Source organism: Zea mays, chromosome 2 (genome assembly GCF_902167145.1).
Source record: "Zea mays cultivar B73 chromosome 2, Zm-B73-REFERENCE-NAM-5.0, whole genome shotgun sequence".
NCBI classification, from domain to species: domain Eukaryota; kingdom Viridiplantae; phylum Streptophyta; class Magnoliopsida; order Poales; family Poaceae; genus Zea; species Zea mays.
Window position 1 is genome coordinate 29,313,523 of NC_050097.1, and position 17,593 is coordinate 29,331,115.

General features: G+C 54.8%; 1 protein-coding gene across 1 annotated transcript; it reads right to left on the reverse strand.

Moving 5' to 3' along the window:
* Nucleotides 1-601: 601 nt before the first annotated feature.
* LOC100284479 (IAA-amino acid hydrolase ILR1-like 3) lies at nucleotides 602-12,636 on the reverse strand. Its single transcript, NM_001365996.1, has 5 exons — nucleotides 12,167-12,636; nucleotides 11,878-12,003; nucleotides 3,949-4,263; nucleotides 2,325-2,453; nucleotides 602-1,302 (listed from the first exon to the last, which is right to left on the reverse strand). The coding sequence occupies exons 1-5, from the start codon at nucleotides 12,467-12,469 to the stop codon at nucleotides 880-882; spliced, it is 1,296 nt and encodes a 431-aa protein (NP_001352925.1). The 5' UTR covers nucleotides 12,470-12,636; the 3' UTR covers nucleotides 602-879.
* Nucleotides 12,637-17,593: the final 4,957 nt, after the last annotated feature.

Below are 17,593 nucleotides of genomic sequence, written 5' to 3' on the forward strand. Positions count from 1 at the left end.
AGGGAATATATGAAGCTGTTGAAGTACTACTTTTTTAATTAGATTTAATACTTTTAAAGAGATCTCAATATCTATATCTTGGGAGCAATATTTTTGGTACTTGTTAGAGTTGCTCTAACCCACAGCCATTTACGTTCAAACCCAACAGTAAACTCAGGAAACCCCATCCCTCTAACCAATTTGACGAGAAGCAGAGGCTCCAAGTTTTATTTGAGAGCAAGGTGTGCGACTCCTATAAACTAAACTCGTCAGCTAGATATATGATTTTCACCCAACATTATGTTAATTGTAATCTAATACAAAATCGTCCATCACTTCAGAACATCTCCACAAGATATTCTATCTAATCTGATATATCTAAAAAAATTTAGAAAAAGAAACAAGCTCCTATCCTACATCTGTAAAGAAATATATAAATAATTGTGAGATAATCTGCTACAGAAATACTCTCTTATATCTAAATTTATTTTGATGTACACTTCTAAAACAATTTATAGGAGATATGTTATACGACATGCATAATATAATAAGCGATCCGGTGAAGTTGCTCTAAATCCCACTATAAGGTTAGGAACCTTGCAGTGTTTCTGTTTAAAGAGAGAATAAAATAGCTAGACCACTGTAGGGTTGAGAAACATGTGTAGTGTTTCTGGTTACAGAGGGAAAAATAGTTGGAGGTTGATACTGGCCGCGGAGCGCGGCTGATCAGCATGGTGGACCAGATGTTCAGATCTGATTGGCCAGCTGAAGCCATCTGTTCGGACTGATCCAGACAAAATACTGTAGAAGAAAGTACGGATTAAAGCCAAATCAACAACCTGACAATTTTGTAAAAAAGAGCTTTTAAATGCATTTGTACATGTCAAACTATATTTATATTTACTGAACCCGAGACCAACCGCACGAACGAGAAACCACTAGTCTTCTTTGTCGAAAGAGGGGGCCGTCAGTGAAGTACAGTTCTGCAATGGCAGCATGCAAAGCAGCCCCAACAGGAATGACGTCCTCATCGACGAAGAAATAGGGGTTGTGAGCCGAGTGAACAGAACCAGCTTCCTCGTTTCTAATGCCGATGCCAAACATAACGCCGGGAACAAGCTGCTGGTAGAAAGCGAAGTCTTCGCCGGCCATGATCTTTTCCCCTGGTCTCACCTTGCCCGGGCCAAGCAAGCCTCTGCCGACATCCTCTACATGTCGATGCAGCTTCTCGTCGTTCACAACGGCAGGGTACACCGGGTAGTCCTCAACCTTTATTTCGACAGCTCCCTTGCACCTATGCACAGCCGCCTGCCCTTCTACCACCTGGAAAAAATGGTGATTGCCAGTTAGATTCTGGACAAGAAACACAGGGGCGCAATTATTTGGCAGAATCACGGTTGACCGAAAATGCATGTTTACTTTCAAATCAGTTATCAGAGCAAGTTACTCGGAAAAAAAACAATTATCAGAGAAAATGCACCAGATATGATTCAATGAAAGGCGTTGGTTTACATTTCAACCATCTTTTCAACTCAAGATCGTCAACGCGACTGCAAGTCCCCTCCTTCGTACAGAGCGGAAGCCTGAGAGAGATAAAGTTCTGCAACTGCATTATGCAAAGCAGCACCGAATGGAACGACATCCTCATCAACGAAGAAATAAGGGTGGTGAGCTGAGTGACGGAGTCAGCTTTCTTGTTTTTAATTTCGATGCCAACACCGGGAATTAGCTGCTGGTACAAAGCAAAGTCTTCGCGTGCCATGATCTTCTCTACAGGCTTCACCATGTCCAGACCAAGCAAGCGTCTGCCAACATCCTCTACATGGTGATGCAGCTTCTCATCGTTCACAACAGCAGAGTATATTGGGTAGTCATTACTATTTATCTCAACAGCTCCCTTGCGTCTATGTACTACAGCCTGGCCTTCTACTACCTGAAAAGGGGTGAATTCCCATTTCCTTCTGAATATGTGAATCCTATTAATTGCAGAGCTATTTATCGGAAGCACCCATTATTCTGAGAATTGGTTACGCATCGTCACTTACTTTCGAAATGGAAAGACTAATGAAACTTTGACAACACTAATAACATTGCCACGGACTACTCACGTTAAGAAAAGCATGGAGTGCTAAATGTGTTCAGGCATACCAGAATAATACTTAACTGGAACCGTGTGTTTTCTATGTGCCCATGGGGGCAGTTACAGATCTATAATACTAGTATCATTCATCGAATAAGTAGTTTGAAAGCAATTGTGAAAGGAAATGCATCTGCACCATCAATGCTTTAGATGTATCAGTTCATTTACAAGACATCTATATTACGTAACACATGATTTTACTAACCTCTTTAACCCTTCTTTGCAGACAGTAAAGGCCTTCAGTGGTGAGGCTCCTCAAAGTACCTCCAAATTCAACAAGGTTAGGGGTAGCATCAAGGGCTTTTCCAGCTTTCACATAGGTAACCGAGACCACCTGAACAGAATAAACATAAATCATCACAAGATTTTATGGGACTTATGTGATTGTCACAAGAAGATTTTGACCAATAGCATTCATATAAGAAAAAAAAATATTGATATTCCCTTCAGGTTAGTCACTCCAGAATAGACAGACTATATATGTTCACTAGCAGTGGCGGATCTCCGACCGGGGCTGCCTAGGCTGCAGCCCCGGTCGCGGCCCAGTAAAACGAAGAGGCCCAGTACTGCCGGCCTACCGCGTCCATGCTACTAGCCGCCAAGACACATACGCCCTGCACCCTCTACTCCTCCAGCTCCCGCCGCCATCCTCTACGGACTACCAGGCACCAGACGCACCAGGCCACCAGCCTCCTGCATCCCTCTACCAGGGGCGGGCGGGGCCGATGGATTCACCAGGCCACCAGCCTCCTGCATCCCTCTACCAGGGGCGGGCGAGGCCGATGAATTTTTTGAATCGGATCAGGCAGCCACCCATTTCCAAGCCGAAGAGAGGAGAGGAGAGCCAAGCGGCGACTGGACCTGGAGAGCCGGCATGGGACGCCTGCTCCTCTCCGTCTCAGTCCCCATGTCCGCTAGCAGCAGCAGCCGCATTGTGGTTCCTAGTACCGCGTGGCGCCGAGGCCGCAGCGGCGTCTGTGTCGCTGTGCCCGCCACCGCCCTCTACGGCTCTACCCTCCAGCTCGGCAGCTCCAGCTGCCGCCTGCCAGCCGCTGAGCCGCCCACGCCCGGAGGCCGGAGCACCGCCGCCGTCGCAACCCGTGGCGCCGCTCGACCGGAGGCCCGCCGCAGTGCCTCTCGCCCCGCCCGGAGCACCGCCGCGAGCAGCAACGTGCCCTTAGAAGGGGTTTGTGAAAGCAGACAAGCAGTGATTTGTGACCGTGCGCTAAAACCATAGCTGTGATTTGTGAAGCATACAAGCAATGAAGGGTGAAACGTGTGCTATTGTTTAGTAGCCCCCCTGTTAGATTAATCCTGGATCCGCTACTGTTCACTAGCAGCGAAGGAAACAAACACGCTGTCAACTATAATGAGTAAGGGTTCTTAATATAATGATATGCAGCTCTCATGCATGTTCAGGAGAAAAAACTAGTAGAACTGAGTACCATGTGTAAACATGACTGTTATGCCCTTAATTGAGATTTCTTTAACATAATTCATGAGTAAATAAAAATAGGTTTCCAAATGCCCCTAAGGAAGTCTGCTTGAAATCCTTGAATTCAGCAACACCGTGACCATGTCTTCCCAAAATAAAATTATTATGCAGTTGCAGTCTGCACTGCACGGGCTAATGCTTGATCTTTAGCAACAGTGTATACTACTGGTCTATCATAAAGGGACTACCAAACCAGACCAAAGTTAGCTGTCTACAAGCAAAATCTTTCTATTTCATTGTAGTTTGTGATCTTGATTTATATGCAGTGCCCCTATATAGGGCATGCTAAAGAAATCTGCAAAGTAAAATGCTATTACCAAAAGTAGTATCATACTTGGCTGTGAAGAGGATCATCTTCTCTAGAAATAAGCTGCTGCAGGGACAGGATGGCCAATGATGTGACGACAACAGGATCCACATTTAAGTGTGGGGTTTCAGCCATCCCACTTTTACCTTCAATTTTTGCTTCGAAGAAACATACAGCCGCTTGTGTAGGTCCTGGGTGAGCTGCTATTACACCAGTTGGTATACGATAATCAACATGCATTGCAAATATGGCTTCAACACCGTCCAGAACCCCTTCTCTTATCATATGAGATGCACCTGCACCACTTTCCTCGGCAGGTTGAAAAAGGAGTCTCACTGTTCCCTTCACAGTAATAAATGTACTTTCATTAATTACTCCATGTAAAATCCGAAGCAAGGTTTTGAAGTAGGCTAAGCCATTCAGCAATAGCCTCCTCCAAAGGCTATAAAAGGATATAACGCAATTCATGGGCTGGGCAAAGAAACAAATTGATAAAATCCAGCGCTCCTTCCTTTGGAAGGGAGATGACAACGCAAAATGGTGGACACTGTTGGGCCAATTGTTTGTCAAACTAAAGATCTAGGAGGACTAGATGTAATTGATCTGGTTAAATTCAGTAGGGCACTGCAGCTGAAGTGGCTTTGGCAGGAATATACAGCAGTCGACAAACCATGGGCAGGCACGGATGCCCCATGCAATGAAACAGACCTCTAACTTTTTAATGCTTCCACCGTCATCTACATCGGCAACCGCAAAAAAAAAGGTTCTGGCATCATAGTTAGTTGGATGACGAAGTGACTTGAAAGGGCCTTGATATCGCCTAGAGGAGAGGTGAATAGGTGTTATGATCGGCCGCCACTACAGGCGCCGGATAATAGCAGAGGCAACAGATAGACATGCAAATTAGTTGGATAAGGATCTACACATGCAGATTAGTTGGATAAGGATTAGAAGATTAAGGGATAAGATTTGTTAGAGAGAAAAGAGGGATTTGATCTCATTAGATAAGTACTAGAAGAGAGTATAAATAATTGTAAGCACCACCCTATATGGAATTAAGCAGAAACAATTATAGTTTCCAACTTCCCTCTGGGAGCTGGGAGAAACCCTAGCCGCACTGTTCATCGCGCTACTGTTCATCAGTGTGTTCTTACGTTCAGCAGCCCATCTCCCTCTTTCCCTGCGCCCAGCATCCACGGCGCCCAAACACAGCCGTGGGCGTTTCCTCCCTCGCCCAGCCCCCTCACACTCATACAACCTAAGGCCAATCCGTGGTAGGGATCGTATTCCTATCAATCTGGTATCGGCTATGTCCAGCGATCCGTCCGCGCCGCTGCCCTCCTCGCCATCAGCGCCGTCGCTTTCTCAGGCGTCGGCGTCGCTGCCATTAGCCGCGGTGCCGTCCACGGTGTCGTCCACCGGTTATGTGCCGCCAGGCACCTCATCTGTTCCCCTGACCCTGGATTCCCTCGCTGAAGTAGTCCAAGAAATCTCACGGAACATGGCTGTCATGCAGGGAAACATGATCGCGATGCAGGGGAACATCTCCTCCATCCATACCTACATCACCGGCGCCCAGAACCCACCGCTGCCTGCCTCCACCCCCATGCCACTGCCGCCCAGCCCATCTGCGCCGCCGCCCACCGCATCTCTCCCAACATCCGCCGCTGCCGCATCCTCCATGACCGGGGCTGCGCCTGGCGTACCGCTGCACTTGATGCAGTGGCCCCGATCACCGTCGCAAGTCCCGTCATATGTGCTGCAGCCGCCGATCTACTCTACTCCGGCGACCATCACGTCGTCGGTGGTGCAGTCTGAATCCCCCCACGCGCCGGCCTCTGGGGGGGGGGGGGGTCTTCTACGGAGGCGTCGAGGGAGTCCTCTTCCATGAACCCACGACCCAGACAGCCTCCTCCGGGGTCGTCGAGCCCGCTGCTGGCCTGGCTATAGCCAGGCGGCACAGACTCCCCCTCGCTACTACAAGATCGACTTCCCCACCTATGATGGCAGCGTTGACCCCCTAAATTGGTTGAACCAATGCGAGCAGTTCTTCCGGGGCCAGCGCACCCTGGTTACTGACCGCACTTGGCTCGCTTCGTATCACCTGAAGGGCACTGCGCAGACTTGGAATTACGCCCTGGAGCAAGACGAGGGCATGCCAACGTGGGGACGCTTCAAGGAGGTCTGTACCCTTCGGTTTGGGCCGCCTGTTCGGGGCACCCGCCTGTCCGAACTTGCCTGCCTGCCCTTCACCTCGACGGTACAGGACTACGCCGACCGCTTCAACGCTATGCTCGGCCACACGCGCAAGCTCGACGCGCAGCAGAAGGCCGAACTCTTCGTCGGCGGCCTCCCCGACCACATCCGGGCTGATGTGGCCATCCGAGACCCCCAGGACCTTCAATCAGCGATGTACTTGGCGCGTGCTTTCGAGCAGCGTGCAGCGGCGCAAACCACTCCGCCTCCAGCGCGCGGGTTCCGGCAGTCTCGCCCGGGACTGCCAGCACCGCCGCGTCCGCTGACTGCTCCGCCAACCGCTGCAGCGCAACCAGCAGGTACAACCGCCCCAGCGCGACCGTTCCGTCGGCTTACGCCGGCCGAGCAGCAGGAACGACGTCGTCAAGGGCTCTGTTTCAATTGTGATGAGCCCTATGTGCGTGGGCACGTGTGTCCCCGCCTCTTCTACTTGGAGAACGACGACTACATCGACGACGAGCCCCAAGAGGAGGGAGCTGACCTACAGATCGCGCCCGAGCAGGAGCCACCCTCGCGCGCCGCGGCCATCATTCCGACGGTCTCGCTGCACGCATTGGCAGGGGTGCGCACACCAAACGCCATGTTGCTGCCCGTCTCCATCAATGGCCACCGTCTTGTGGCCCTCGTCGACTCCGGCTCCACCACCAACTTCATGTCGGTGGGTCTGATGAGCCGCCTGCAGCTGCCATCCACACCACACCCCACCATCAAAGTGCAGATGGCCAACGGTGACAACATATCGTGCCAAGGTATGGCGCGGAGCGTCGACCTGCGGGTGGGCACCGAACAGTTTTCCATCGACTGTATCGGCCTCACCCTCGGCACCTTCGACGTCATTTTGGGCTTCGAGTTCCTGCGGCTGCTGGGGCCGATCCTCTGGGACTGCGACCGCCTGTCCATGTCCTTCACCAAGGGGGGCCGCCACATCATTTGGTCCGGCCTGGGGGCGCCCGGCGCGGTTCCCCCACAGTCGGCTGCGTGCGTGGTGTCCAACACGCCCACACAGCCGCTCCTCGACGATCTTCTTCGGCAGTTTGAGCTGGTCTTCGCCGAGCCGCAAGGGCTGCCACCCGCCCGCCCCTACGACCACCGCATTCATCTTCTTCCGGGGGCGGCCTCGGTGGCGGTTCGGCCCTACCGTTACCCCCAGCTCCAGAAGGATGAGTTAGAGCGTCAGTGCAGCGCCATGCTCGCCCAAGGGATCATTCGCCCCAGCACATCGCCATTCTCTGCCCCGGTCTTGCTGGTCCGCAAGCCCGACAACTCGTGGCGGTTCTGCATCGACTACAGGGCCCTGAATGCCAAGACATCGAAGGACAAGTTCCCTATTCCAGTGGTCGATGAGTTGCTCGATGAGCTGCATGGCGCCCACTTCTTCACCAAGCTCGACTTGCGCTCGGGCTACCACCAGGTGCGCATGCACCCCGCTGATGTCGAGAAGACGGCGTTCCGGACACACGAGGGACACTATGAGTTCTTGGTCATGCCGTTTGGCCTCTCCAACGCTCCGGCGACCTTTCAAGCCCTCATGAACGACGTCCTCCGCCCCTATTTGCGCAAGTCTGTGCTTGTGTTCTTTGATGACATCCTCATCTACAGCAAAACATGGGCAGAACACCTCCAGCACATCAGCATCGTCCTCCACACCCTGCGCGACCACCAGCTACATCTCAAACGCTCCAAGTGCTCCTTCGGGGCACGCTCGGTGGCATACCTCGGGCACGTCATCTCCGCCGTGGGGGTGGCCATGGATGCGGCCAAGGTGGAGGCCGTCTCCTCGTGGCCAGCACTGCACTCCGCTCGTGGCCTGCGGGGCTTCTTGGGCCTCGCCGGCTACTACAGAAAGTTCATCCGCGACTTCGGTGTCATCGCGGCACCTCTCACGCGCCTTCTGCGGCGCGATGCCTTCGCCTGGGACGACGACACCCAGGCCGCCTTCCAGCAGCTGAAAACAGCCATGACCACGGGTCCGGTCCTTCAGATGCCTGACTTCGAGAAGACCTTCGTCGTGGACTGTGACGCCTCCGGTGCGGGCTTCGGCGCTGTCCTTCACCAAGGCGCGGGACCGGTGGCGTTCTTCAGTCGTCCCTTTGCGGCGCGACACCTCAAGCTTGTCGCTTACTAGCGGGAGCTGATCGGCTTGGTTCAGGCGGTGCCATTGGCGGCCCTATCTTTGGGGTCGTCATTTCGCCGTCCGCACTGACCACTACAGCTTGAAGTACCTCCTCGACCAGCGACTGTCTACAGTGCCCCAGCACCAGTGGCTAAACAAGCTCTTCGGCTCCGACTTCGAGGTTGAGTATCGTCCGGGCCGCCTCAATGTCGCCGCGGACGCACTGTCCCGCCGCGATGCCGAGCTACTCCAGCCATCCGCAGGGGAGCCGGTGGCAGCAGTAGCCCTGGCCCTCTCTGGGCCTTCGTTCGCCTTCCTCGACGACATCCGCCGCGCCACAGCGACATCCCCGGACAGCAGCCGCCTGTGTCAGCAGCTCCAGGACGGTACCTTGACCGCCCCATGGCGCCTCGAGGATGGCCTCCTTCTTCACGGCTCGCGCGTCTATGTACCGAACCACGGCGACCTCCGACATCAGGCCATCCTCCTGGCCCACTCGGCGGGGCATGAGGGTATTCAGAAAACCCTCCATCGCCTCCGCGCCGAGTTCTACGTTCCTGGCGACCGCACCTTGGTGGCTGATTGGGTGCGGACGTGCACAACGTGCCAGCGGAACAAGACAGAGACCCTGCAGCCGGCGGGGCTGTTGCAGCCCCTCCAGGTGCCGTCCCAGGTGTGGGCTGACATCTCCATGGACTTCATCGAGGGGCTGCCTAAGGTGGGCGGCAAATCAGTCATCCTCACGGTGGTCGATCGCTTCTCCAAGTACTCCCACTTCATTCCGCTCGGCCACCCGTATACGACGGCATCGGTTGCGCGGGCCTTCTTCGATGGCGTCGTCCGGTTACACGGGTTCCCCTCCTCCATCGTCAGCGATCGGGACCCTGTGTTTACCGGACACGTCTGGCGCGACCTCTTCAAGTGCGCCGGTGTCTCCCTCCGCATGAGCACGGCGTTCCATCCACAGACGGATGGCCAGTCCGAGGTTGTCAACAAGGTGATTGCCATGTACCTTCGTTGTGTGACAGGTGATCGACCTCGGGCCTAGGTGGACTGGCTCTCTTGGGCGGAGTACTGCTACAACACCTCGTTCCACACCGCCCTCCGTGCCACGCCATTTGAGGTGGTGTACAGACGCCCCCACCGCCGATCCTGCCATACCAGCCCGGGTCCGCACGGACGGCAGCGGCGGAGGAGTTGCTGCGCGACCGGGACAACATCCTTGCGGAGGTCCGGCAGCGCCTCGTTCAGGCGCAACAGCTGTCCAAGCGGTACTACGACACTGGTCATCGCGACATGGAGCTGGCTGTCGGGGATTGGGTGTGGCTGCGCCTTCTACATCGGCCCGTGCAGTCCCTAGAGCCACGCGCAAAAGGGAAGCTCGGCCCTCGCTACGCCGGACCGTTCCGAGTCCTGGAGCGCATCGGCAAGGTGGCATACCGACTGGAGCTACCAGAGGGAGCCCGCCTGCACGACGTATTTCATGTGGGCCTCCTCAAGCGCCACAAGGGTGAACCGCCGGAGCAGCGTGCGGGGTTACCCCCTGTCCAGGATGGCAGACTACTACCGGCGCCGCTGAAGGTGCTGCGTGCTCAACAGCGGCGCGGAACGTGGCACATTTTGGTGCAATGGCAGGGCCTATCTCCGGAGGAAGCTACATGGGAGCCGCTCGACGACTTTCGGGGCCTCTACCCCGACTTCCAGCTCGAGGACGAGCTGTTTGCGCATGCGGGAAGAGATGTTATGACCGGCCGCCACTACAGGCGCCGGATAACAGCAGAGGCAACGGATAGACATGCAAATTAGTTGGATAAGGATCTACACATGCAGATTAGTTGGATAAGGATTAGAAGATTAAGGGATAAGATTTGTTAGAGAGAAAAGAGGGATTTGATCTCATTAGATAAGTACTAGAAGGGAGTATAAATAATTGTAAGCACCACCCTATATGGAATTAAGCAGAAACAATTATAGTTTCCAGCTTCCCTCTGGGAGCTAGGAGAAACCCTAGCCGCCACTGTTCATCGCGCTACTGTTCATCACTGTGTTCTTCCGTTCAGCAGCCCATCTCCCTCTTTCCCTGCGCCCAGCATCCACGGCGCCCAAACACAGCCGTGGGCGTTTCCTCCCTCGCCCAGCCCCCTCACACTCATACAACCTAAGGCCAATCCGTGGTAGGGATCGTATTCCTATCAATAGGTGTTTCTAAAAACGATGTAGAACAAACGTCACATTGGATTAGATAATATTGGAACTTCCGATGGATATTTAAAGTTCAAGTTAGGACTTGTGAACAAAGCAAAGTGAAGTTACGCCTAAATAGTTTTAGCTCAAACCAAACTTAGAGATGTGTTTGAGGATGTCTAATAGCAAGTCACAAAGCACTTGCATTCACGAACACGCACAACCAAGTAGATCAAGATAAACAAAAATATTACAATGTAAAAGTAAATACAGCCAAACCAATAGAGAAGACACTGATTTGTTTTACCAAAGTTCAGGCCTCACAAAGTAAATTATACGTCTCGGTTGTGGAAGCCGACGAGTGACACAACAAAGGTCTATTCGTGGCCGGGTCCAAAGCGACCACTTTCCACCAATCCACTAATGAGTCTTCTTTGCTCTTTACAAACTTTTGGCTGTGCACCACAAATTGGTGACTCGCCGGTGACCACTAAGGCCAACTCCTGCCGAGTCACCAATTTGTTGTGCAAAGCCAAAAGTTTGTAGGGCCCCCCCTTGTGGACTTTTTTTTAAAAAAACAGCATAGAACACTCTACCAAAAGCACCGTAACTTTTAGCTCCGAACTCCAATTTTGATAATCTTTGACTCTTTTGAAAAACTTATTCCAAGGGCTATCCAACCCAACCAAGAACAAGCCCCACGATCCAAAAATCAAGTGTTGTGTGTTCCTCTCATGCTAACTCTCGAGGTTCGGTTAGTTTGAGCACTTGACACTTATCAAACTACTCATGTTGCATCCCTCTTAATGCTATGGTATTCCTTGAGTCTCCAAGCCTTCACATATGCCATTTTTTCTCATTTTATCTTCATAGGAGTCGCAACAAGTTTGTCTTCATCATTTGAGCAATACCACCTTGAGCATGTGACTTGAACCAATCATTAGAGACAATAGTGTTAAAATTGACATTAATGAGGCAGACCCTATGAAAAAGCTATGTCATGCTATTTAGAACAATGATCTGAAAGAACTGTATTGGTGAACCATACAAGGGAACTTTCAAATATTTTCGGTTATAGTGCAAAGAATCTAATCATGTGACTAAATACTTTATTTAAGTTGAAGCGACTTCATTTAGGATTCAGCCTTTAGTAATCATCTAAATTAGACAACCTCAGTTCAGACTTCAGAATACAAGACAAACCATCAAATGAAAATAAAAAGGGGGGAAATGATTCTAGGAGTGGTCCATATTAAGTATCGCCACACCAGTTAAAATGATATGCTGTAGATAATCTTTTCTTGGAGGAGAATTGTATATGATGATTCAAACAAAGGTCAGGCACAGAACCACAATTCTTGAACAACTCGTTGTGTCGTACATGGAAGAGATCTTATACACACCTTGAGCTGATCCTTACGCTGGCTGAGTAACTTTGCTGCTCCCAGAAGCATCGCTGTGTGGACATCGTGCCCGCAGGCGTGCATCACTCCGTCCACCTTGCTCTTATGCTCCCACTCCACTAATTCCTACAGTCAGAGCCAACAGAATGATGTCAGTTCAACAAAGGAGCTGCCATCCTAATTTATCCCCGGAACAGGTCCGATTATAGAAGTGTACACTACCGTATAAGATACTATCTGACCCAAGCGGAACACGAGAAGCATCAGAAAGGGCGGCAGCGCGAGGGACCTGGAGCGGGAGCGCGTCCATGTCGGCGCGGAGCGCCACGAAGGGGGGCGCCCCGGAACCTACATCAGCGACGACGCCCGTTCCGGCGACGGCGCGGGCGGGAAGGCCGAGGTGCTCGAGCTCCTCGCGGACGAGGGCTGCGGTGCGGTGCTCCCGGAACGCGAGCTCCGGATGCGCGTGGATGCGCCGCCGCACGCTCACCATCCAATCCCGCTCCCCCCACGCGCGCTGCAGCAGCTCTTCCCCGTACTCATCAGCTGAAGCTGAGGACAAAACGAAGAGCAAGAGGAGCAGGATCGCCATGGTGGTTTGGCACCGCTCTCCACGCGTCCTGGGTCTCGAGGTAGGTGGGAGCTTTGATTTTTCTCAAGCTCGACTGGTCGAGCCTCGAGGAAACGGACGCTGACGTACATCATAGCTCACGGAATGATAACATACCGTGCACCAGTGGAGCATTTGTGGAGCCTCGAATCAGATGTCAACTCGAATTTAGAATTCAGAAGATGAACGAAACGTATCAACATGCTAACCGTGAACGAGTTTTTGCTGGAAATTATTGTGCAAAACCAATTGCAATTACAACGATATAAAATGTAGAGCAAGCAACCGTCAGTCTACTCGTACAGGTATGATATACTACCATAATAAAGAAAGCAGTTGGTAGAACTACGGATTCTACCGGGCAGATTGCGCAGATTGTAGGGAGGGGATTTGGTGGGACCAGGGTGGCGGCGCTGGGGCGCCGTCGTGATCCTGGCTGGGTTGCGCGCAGGGAGAAGATCACAGGAGACTCTGGCTCCCTCTGGGAAGCCAGAATAGATTGGAATTCTGCTTGCCTTTATTCCAGAGTTTACAGATTTATATATAGAGCTATCTCAAGTCTATCTACTAACTTTGGATAAGTATAACTATCTAGATAGAGCTGATCTTTATCTACTAACTTTGGATAAGTATAACTAACTAGATAGAGCTTATCTATTAGCTATTGGGCCTTGGGCCCCACCTAGGCAGCCTTGGCCCTATTGCGCCTAACATAGGCTTGGCCATATATAACATCTCTCCCCGCCTTCTCAAACAGCTCGTCCTCGAGCTGTAAGTTGGGGTAAGCAGTACGGAACTCTTCAAGCTTTTCCCATGTGGCGTCATCTTCAGCCAGTCCACGCCACTGTACGAGAACCTGCCACACGCCCCGCCTAAGTTGAGCGCGAAGCACCTTGGCCGGCACAGGAAGCAGCCGACCATCCATCACTGGGTCAAGCGTCCCCGGAGTTGAAGGAGGATCCCCACGATGCGGCTTCAACAGGCTGACGTGGAAGATATCATGGATGCGAGCACCATCTGGCAACTGTAGGCGGTAGGCTACCGACCCAATCCTTTCCTGGACACGGAAAGGGCCTGCGTAGCGAGGTCCCAGCTTTCCCTTCGCGCGCGGATGGAGGGACTGAAAAGTGCAGTGTAGCAGGCGTAGCCACACCCAGTCGCCCACCTGGAACTGGACCTCCCGATGCCCGGCATCGTAATACTTCTTGGCGAGCTGCTGGGCCTGCAAAAGGCGCTGGCGCACCTCGGCCAGCATCTCATCTCTGGAGCGTAGCATGTCGTCTGCGGCCTCAGTACGTGCCGTCCCTGGCGTGTAAGGTAGCATGGACGGTGGGGATCTGCCATAGACCACCTCGAAGGGAGTGGCACGCAATGCTGTGTGGTAGGAGGTATTATAGCAATACTCCGCCCAGGACAGCCAATCCACCCATGCCCGCGGTCGATCGTCGGTGACACACCGAAGATACATCGCAATAATTTTGTTGACCACCTCCGATTGTCCATCCGTCTGTGGGTGGAAGGCGGTGCTCATCTTTAGTGTCACCCCCGCCATCCTGAAGAGGTCGCGCCACACGTGCCCGGTGAAGACGGGGTCCCGGTCACTGACAATAGACAACGGGAACCCGTGCAGTCGTACGATGCCGTCGAAGAATGCTCGTGCTACGGACGACGCGGTGTAGGGGTGGCCGAGGGCGATGAAGTGGGCGTATTTGGAGAAGCGATCCACCACCGTGAGGATGACGGACTTGCCTGCCACCTTGGGCAGCCCCTCGATGAAGTCCATGGAGATGTCGGCCCACACCTGGGACGGCACCTCAAGGGGTTGCAGGAGGCCGCCCGGCTGCTGCGCCAGTGTCTTGTTTTGCTGGCACGTGGTGCAGGTCCGCACCCAGTCCTGGACGAGCGCGCGATCATGTGGCATGTAGAAGTCTGCTCGTAGTCGATGGAGGGTTTTCTGGATGCCCTCATGACCTGCCGAGTGCGCCAGTGTCAGCACCTGGTGGCGCAGGTCGTCGTAGTTCGGCACGAAGATGCGTGTGTCGTGCAGGAGCAGCCCGTCAATGAGGCGCCATGGCGCAGCCAATACGCCGTCCCGTAGCTGCTGGAGGAGGTGCTGCCCGTCAGGTGCAGCTGCCAGCGCCCGCCTAATGTCGTCCAGCAGGGAGAATGTCGGGCCCGAGATGGCCAGTGCTGCCATAGCCGTGTCCTCCACGGCAGCCTCCGAGTCGCGGCGGGACAGGGCGTCGGCCACGGTGTTCAGGCGCCCCGGCCTGTATTCCACCGAGAAATCGAAACCGAACAACTTGCTGGTCCACTGATGCTGAGGAACTGTGGACAAGCGTTGATCCAACAAGAATTTGAGACTGTAGTGGTCAGTCCGAACAGAAAAGTGGCGCCCCCACAAGTACGGGCGCCAGTGACGGACGGCCTGCACGAGGCCGATGAGCTCCCTCTCGTAGGCCGCCAACTTAAGGTGGCGGGCTGCAAATGGCTTGCTGAAGTAGGCGAGAGGTCCCGCGCCCTGATGAAGGACAGCACCGAACCCTGCACCTGATGCGTCACAGTCGACGACAAAGAGCTTGGCGAAGTCCGGCATCTGAAGCACTGGACCCGTCGTTAGGGCATGCTTTAGGGCGTGGAAGGCTGTTGTCGCGTCATCGTCCCAGGCAAACGCGTCTCGTCGCAAGAGACGTGTCAGCGGGGCTGCGATGAGGCCGAAGTCTTTGATGAACTTCCGGTAGTACCCTGCTAGTCCCAAGAAGCCCCGGAGGCCTCGTGCAGACCGCGGGGGCGGCCAGGAGGCCACTGCCACGACCTTGTCGGCGTCCATGGCGACCCCGCCCTCGGAGATGACATGGCCCAGATAGGCCACTGATGTGGCGCCAAAGGCACACTTGGAGCGCTTCAGGTGGAGGTGGTTTGCCTGCAATGTCTCGAGGACGATGCCCACATGCTGGAGGTGCTCCGCCCATGATGCACTGTAGATCAGGATATCGTCGAAGAAGACAAGCACAAACTTCCGAAGATATGGGCGGAGTACGTCGTTCATCAGGGCCTGGAAAGTAGCAGGCGCGTTCGAGAGGCCGAACGGCATGACCAGGAACTCATAGTGGCCATGATGGGTGCGGAACGCCGTCTTGGCGATGTCATCGGTGTGCATCCGCACCTGGTGGTAGCCTGAGCGTAGGTCCAGCTTGGAGAAGAAACGGGCTCCATGGAGCTCGTCGAGGAGCTCGTCCACCACCGGGATCGGGAACTTGTCCTTGGACGTCTTGGCGTTGAGGGCGCGGTAGTCGATGCAGAAACGCCACGAGCGGTCCGCCTTGCGAACCAAGAGCACCGGAGCGGAGAACGGCGACGTGCTGGGTCGTATGATGCCTTGTGTGAGCATGGCCTCACACTGTCGCTCCAGCTCGTCCTTCTGCAGCTGTGCGTACCGGTACGGTCGTACGGCCACCGGAGCTGTACCGGGCAGCAGGTGGATGCGATGGTCGTAGGGGCGGGCCGGGGGCAGTCCCGTGGGCTCGTCGAAGATGGCGCCATGTTGCTGCAGAAGGACGTCCATGAGGGGCTGTTGGGCAGTGTCGACGACTGCCACAGCCAGCTGTTGCGGGGCAGGCTGTTGCGTGGCCCGCACACCCTGCCAGTGGATGCGCCGGCCCTGGCGCTGGAACGACAGGGTCAGTGCTCGGAAGTTCCACTGGATGGTGCCCAGCGTCTCCAGGAAGTCTACGCCGAGGATGAAGTCGAAGCAGCCCAGGCGCATCCCAACGCACGTGATGGAGAAGGACTCGTCGTTGATGATGACGGGGACGTCACGGGCGATGCCGGCGCAGGGTAGGCGGCCACCGTTGGCCACCGTGACCCGAAGGTGCTCGCCACCCGCCATAGCTAACCCGAGGCGACTCATCGTGTCAGCGTTGAGGAAGTTGTGGGTTGACCCTGTGTCCATGAGAGCGAGTAGTCGCTCGCCGTTGATGGTGACTGGTAGCAGCAGCGTCTTGTCCGTCCGGATGCCCGCCAGCGCGTGTAACGAGACCACCAATGCGTTGGCTCCCGTGACGTCTGGGGCGGCCGACTCCTCAAGGGGGTCGACCCCACCCTCACTGGACGCCTCGTCGAGGAAGTCGTCGACCTCCAAGTAGAACAGCCGCTGGCAGACGTGTCCCCGAACGTAGGGTTCATCGCAGTTGAAGCAGAGCCCCTGCCGGCGCCGCTCCTGCTGCTCTCCCGGGGACAATCGGCGAAACGGGCGTGTCGGAGTCGTACTATCGCCTGGCGTCGTCGTACCGGTCGGTAGAGCCCCGGGCGGAGCTGGTGTCACGCGACCCGAGCCCTGCGCCCGTTGCGGTGGTCGTGACCCGCGCTGCTGGAATGGGGGCCAGGCCGCCGCGCGCCGTTCGAACGCCCGTGCCAGGTACATGGCAGTTTGTAGATCCTGCGGGTCGCGCAGCTCAACGTCCACCCGCAAGTACTCGGGAAGGCCGCCCACGAATAGCTCCGTCTTCTGCATGGGAGAGACGTCCCGAGCTCGACACAGCAATGCCTGGAAGCGGTCCGAGTACTCCTGGACCGTGGACAGGAAGGGGAGGCGTCCCAGTTCCGCAAGGCGAGAACCGCGCACTGCTGGACCGAAGCGAAGGCGACATAGCTCGGCGAAGCGATCCCAAGACGGCATGCCCTCGTCCTGTTCGAGGGCATAGTACCACGTCTGTGCCGGTCCCTTAAGATGGTACGAGGCCAGCCACGTGCGATCCGAGGCTGGCGTGCGCTGCCCCCGGAAGAACTGCTCACAATGATTTAGCCAGTTCAGCGGATCCTCGGAGCCATCGTATGTGGCAAAATCCAGTTTGTAGTAGCGTGGAGGCGCGCGCGCCTCAGCGCCCCCGTAGGCTGCGGTCTCCACGTCGTCGTCCTGAGGTAGCCCGTGGTACGGTGACCACGCTGTTGTCGTTGCGGGTACGTGGGGGCGCAAGGGCCCCCGACCCGGGAACAGGGGGCCGTCGCCGCCTCCTAACAGCATCCCGGGAGGCCCACCGACGGTGCTGCTGGGTAAGGAAGTCGTGAGCGCCGGTCGCGGGAGTGCCTCAGAGTACACTGGTGGTG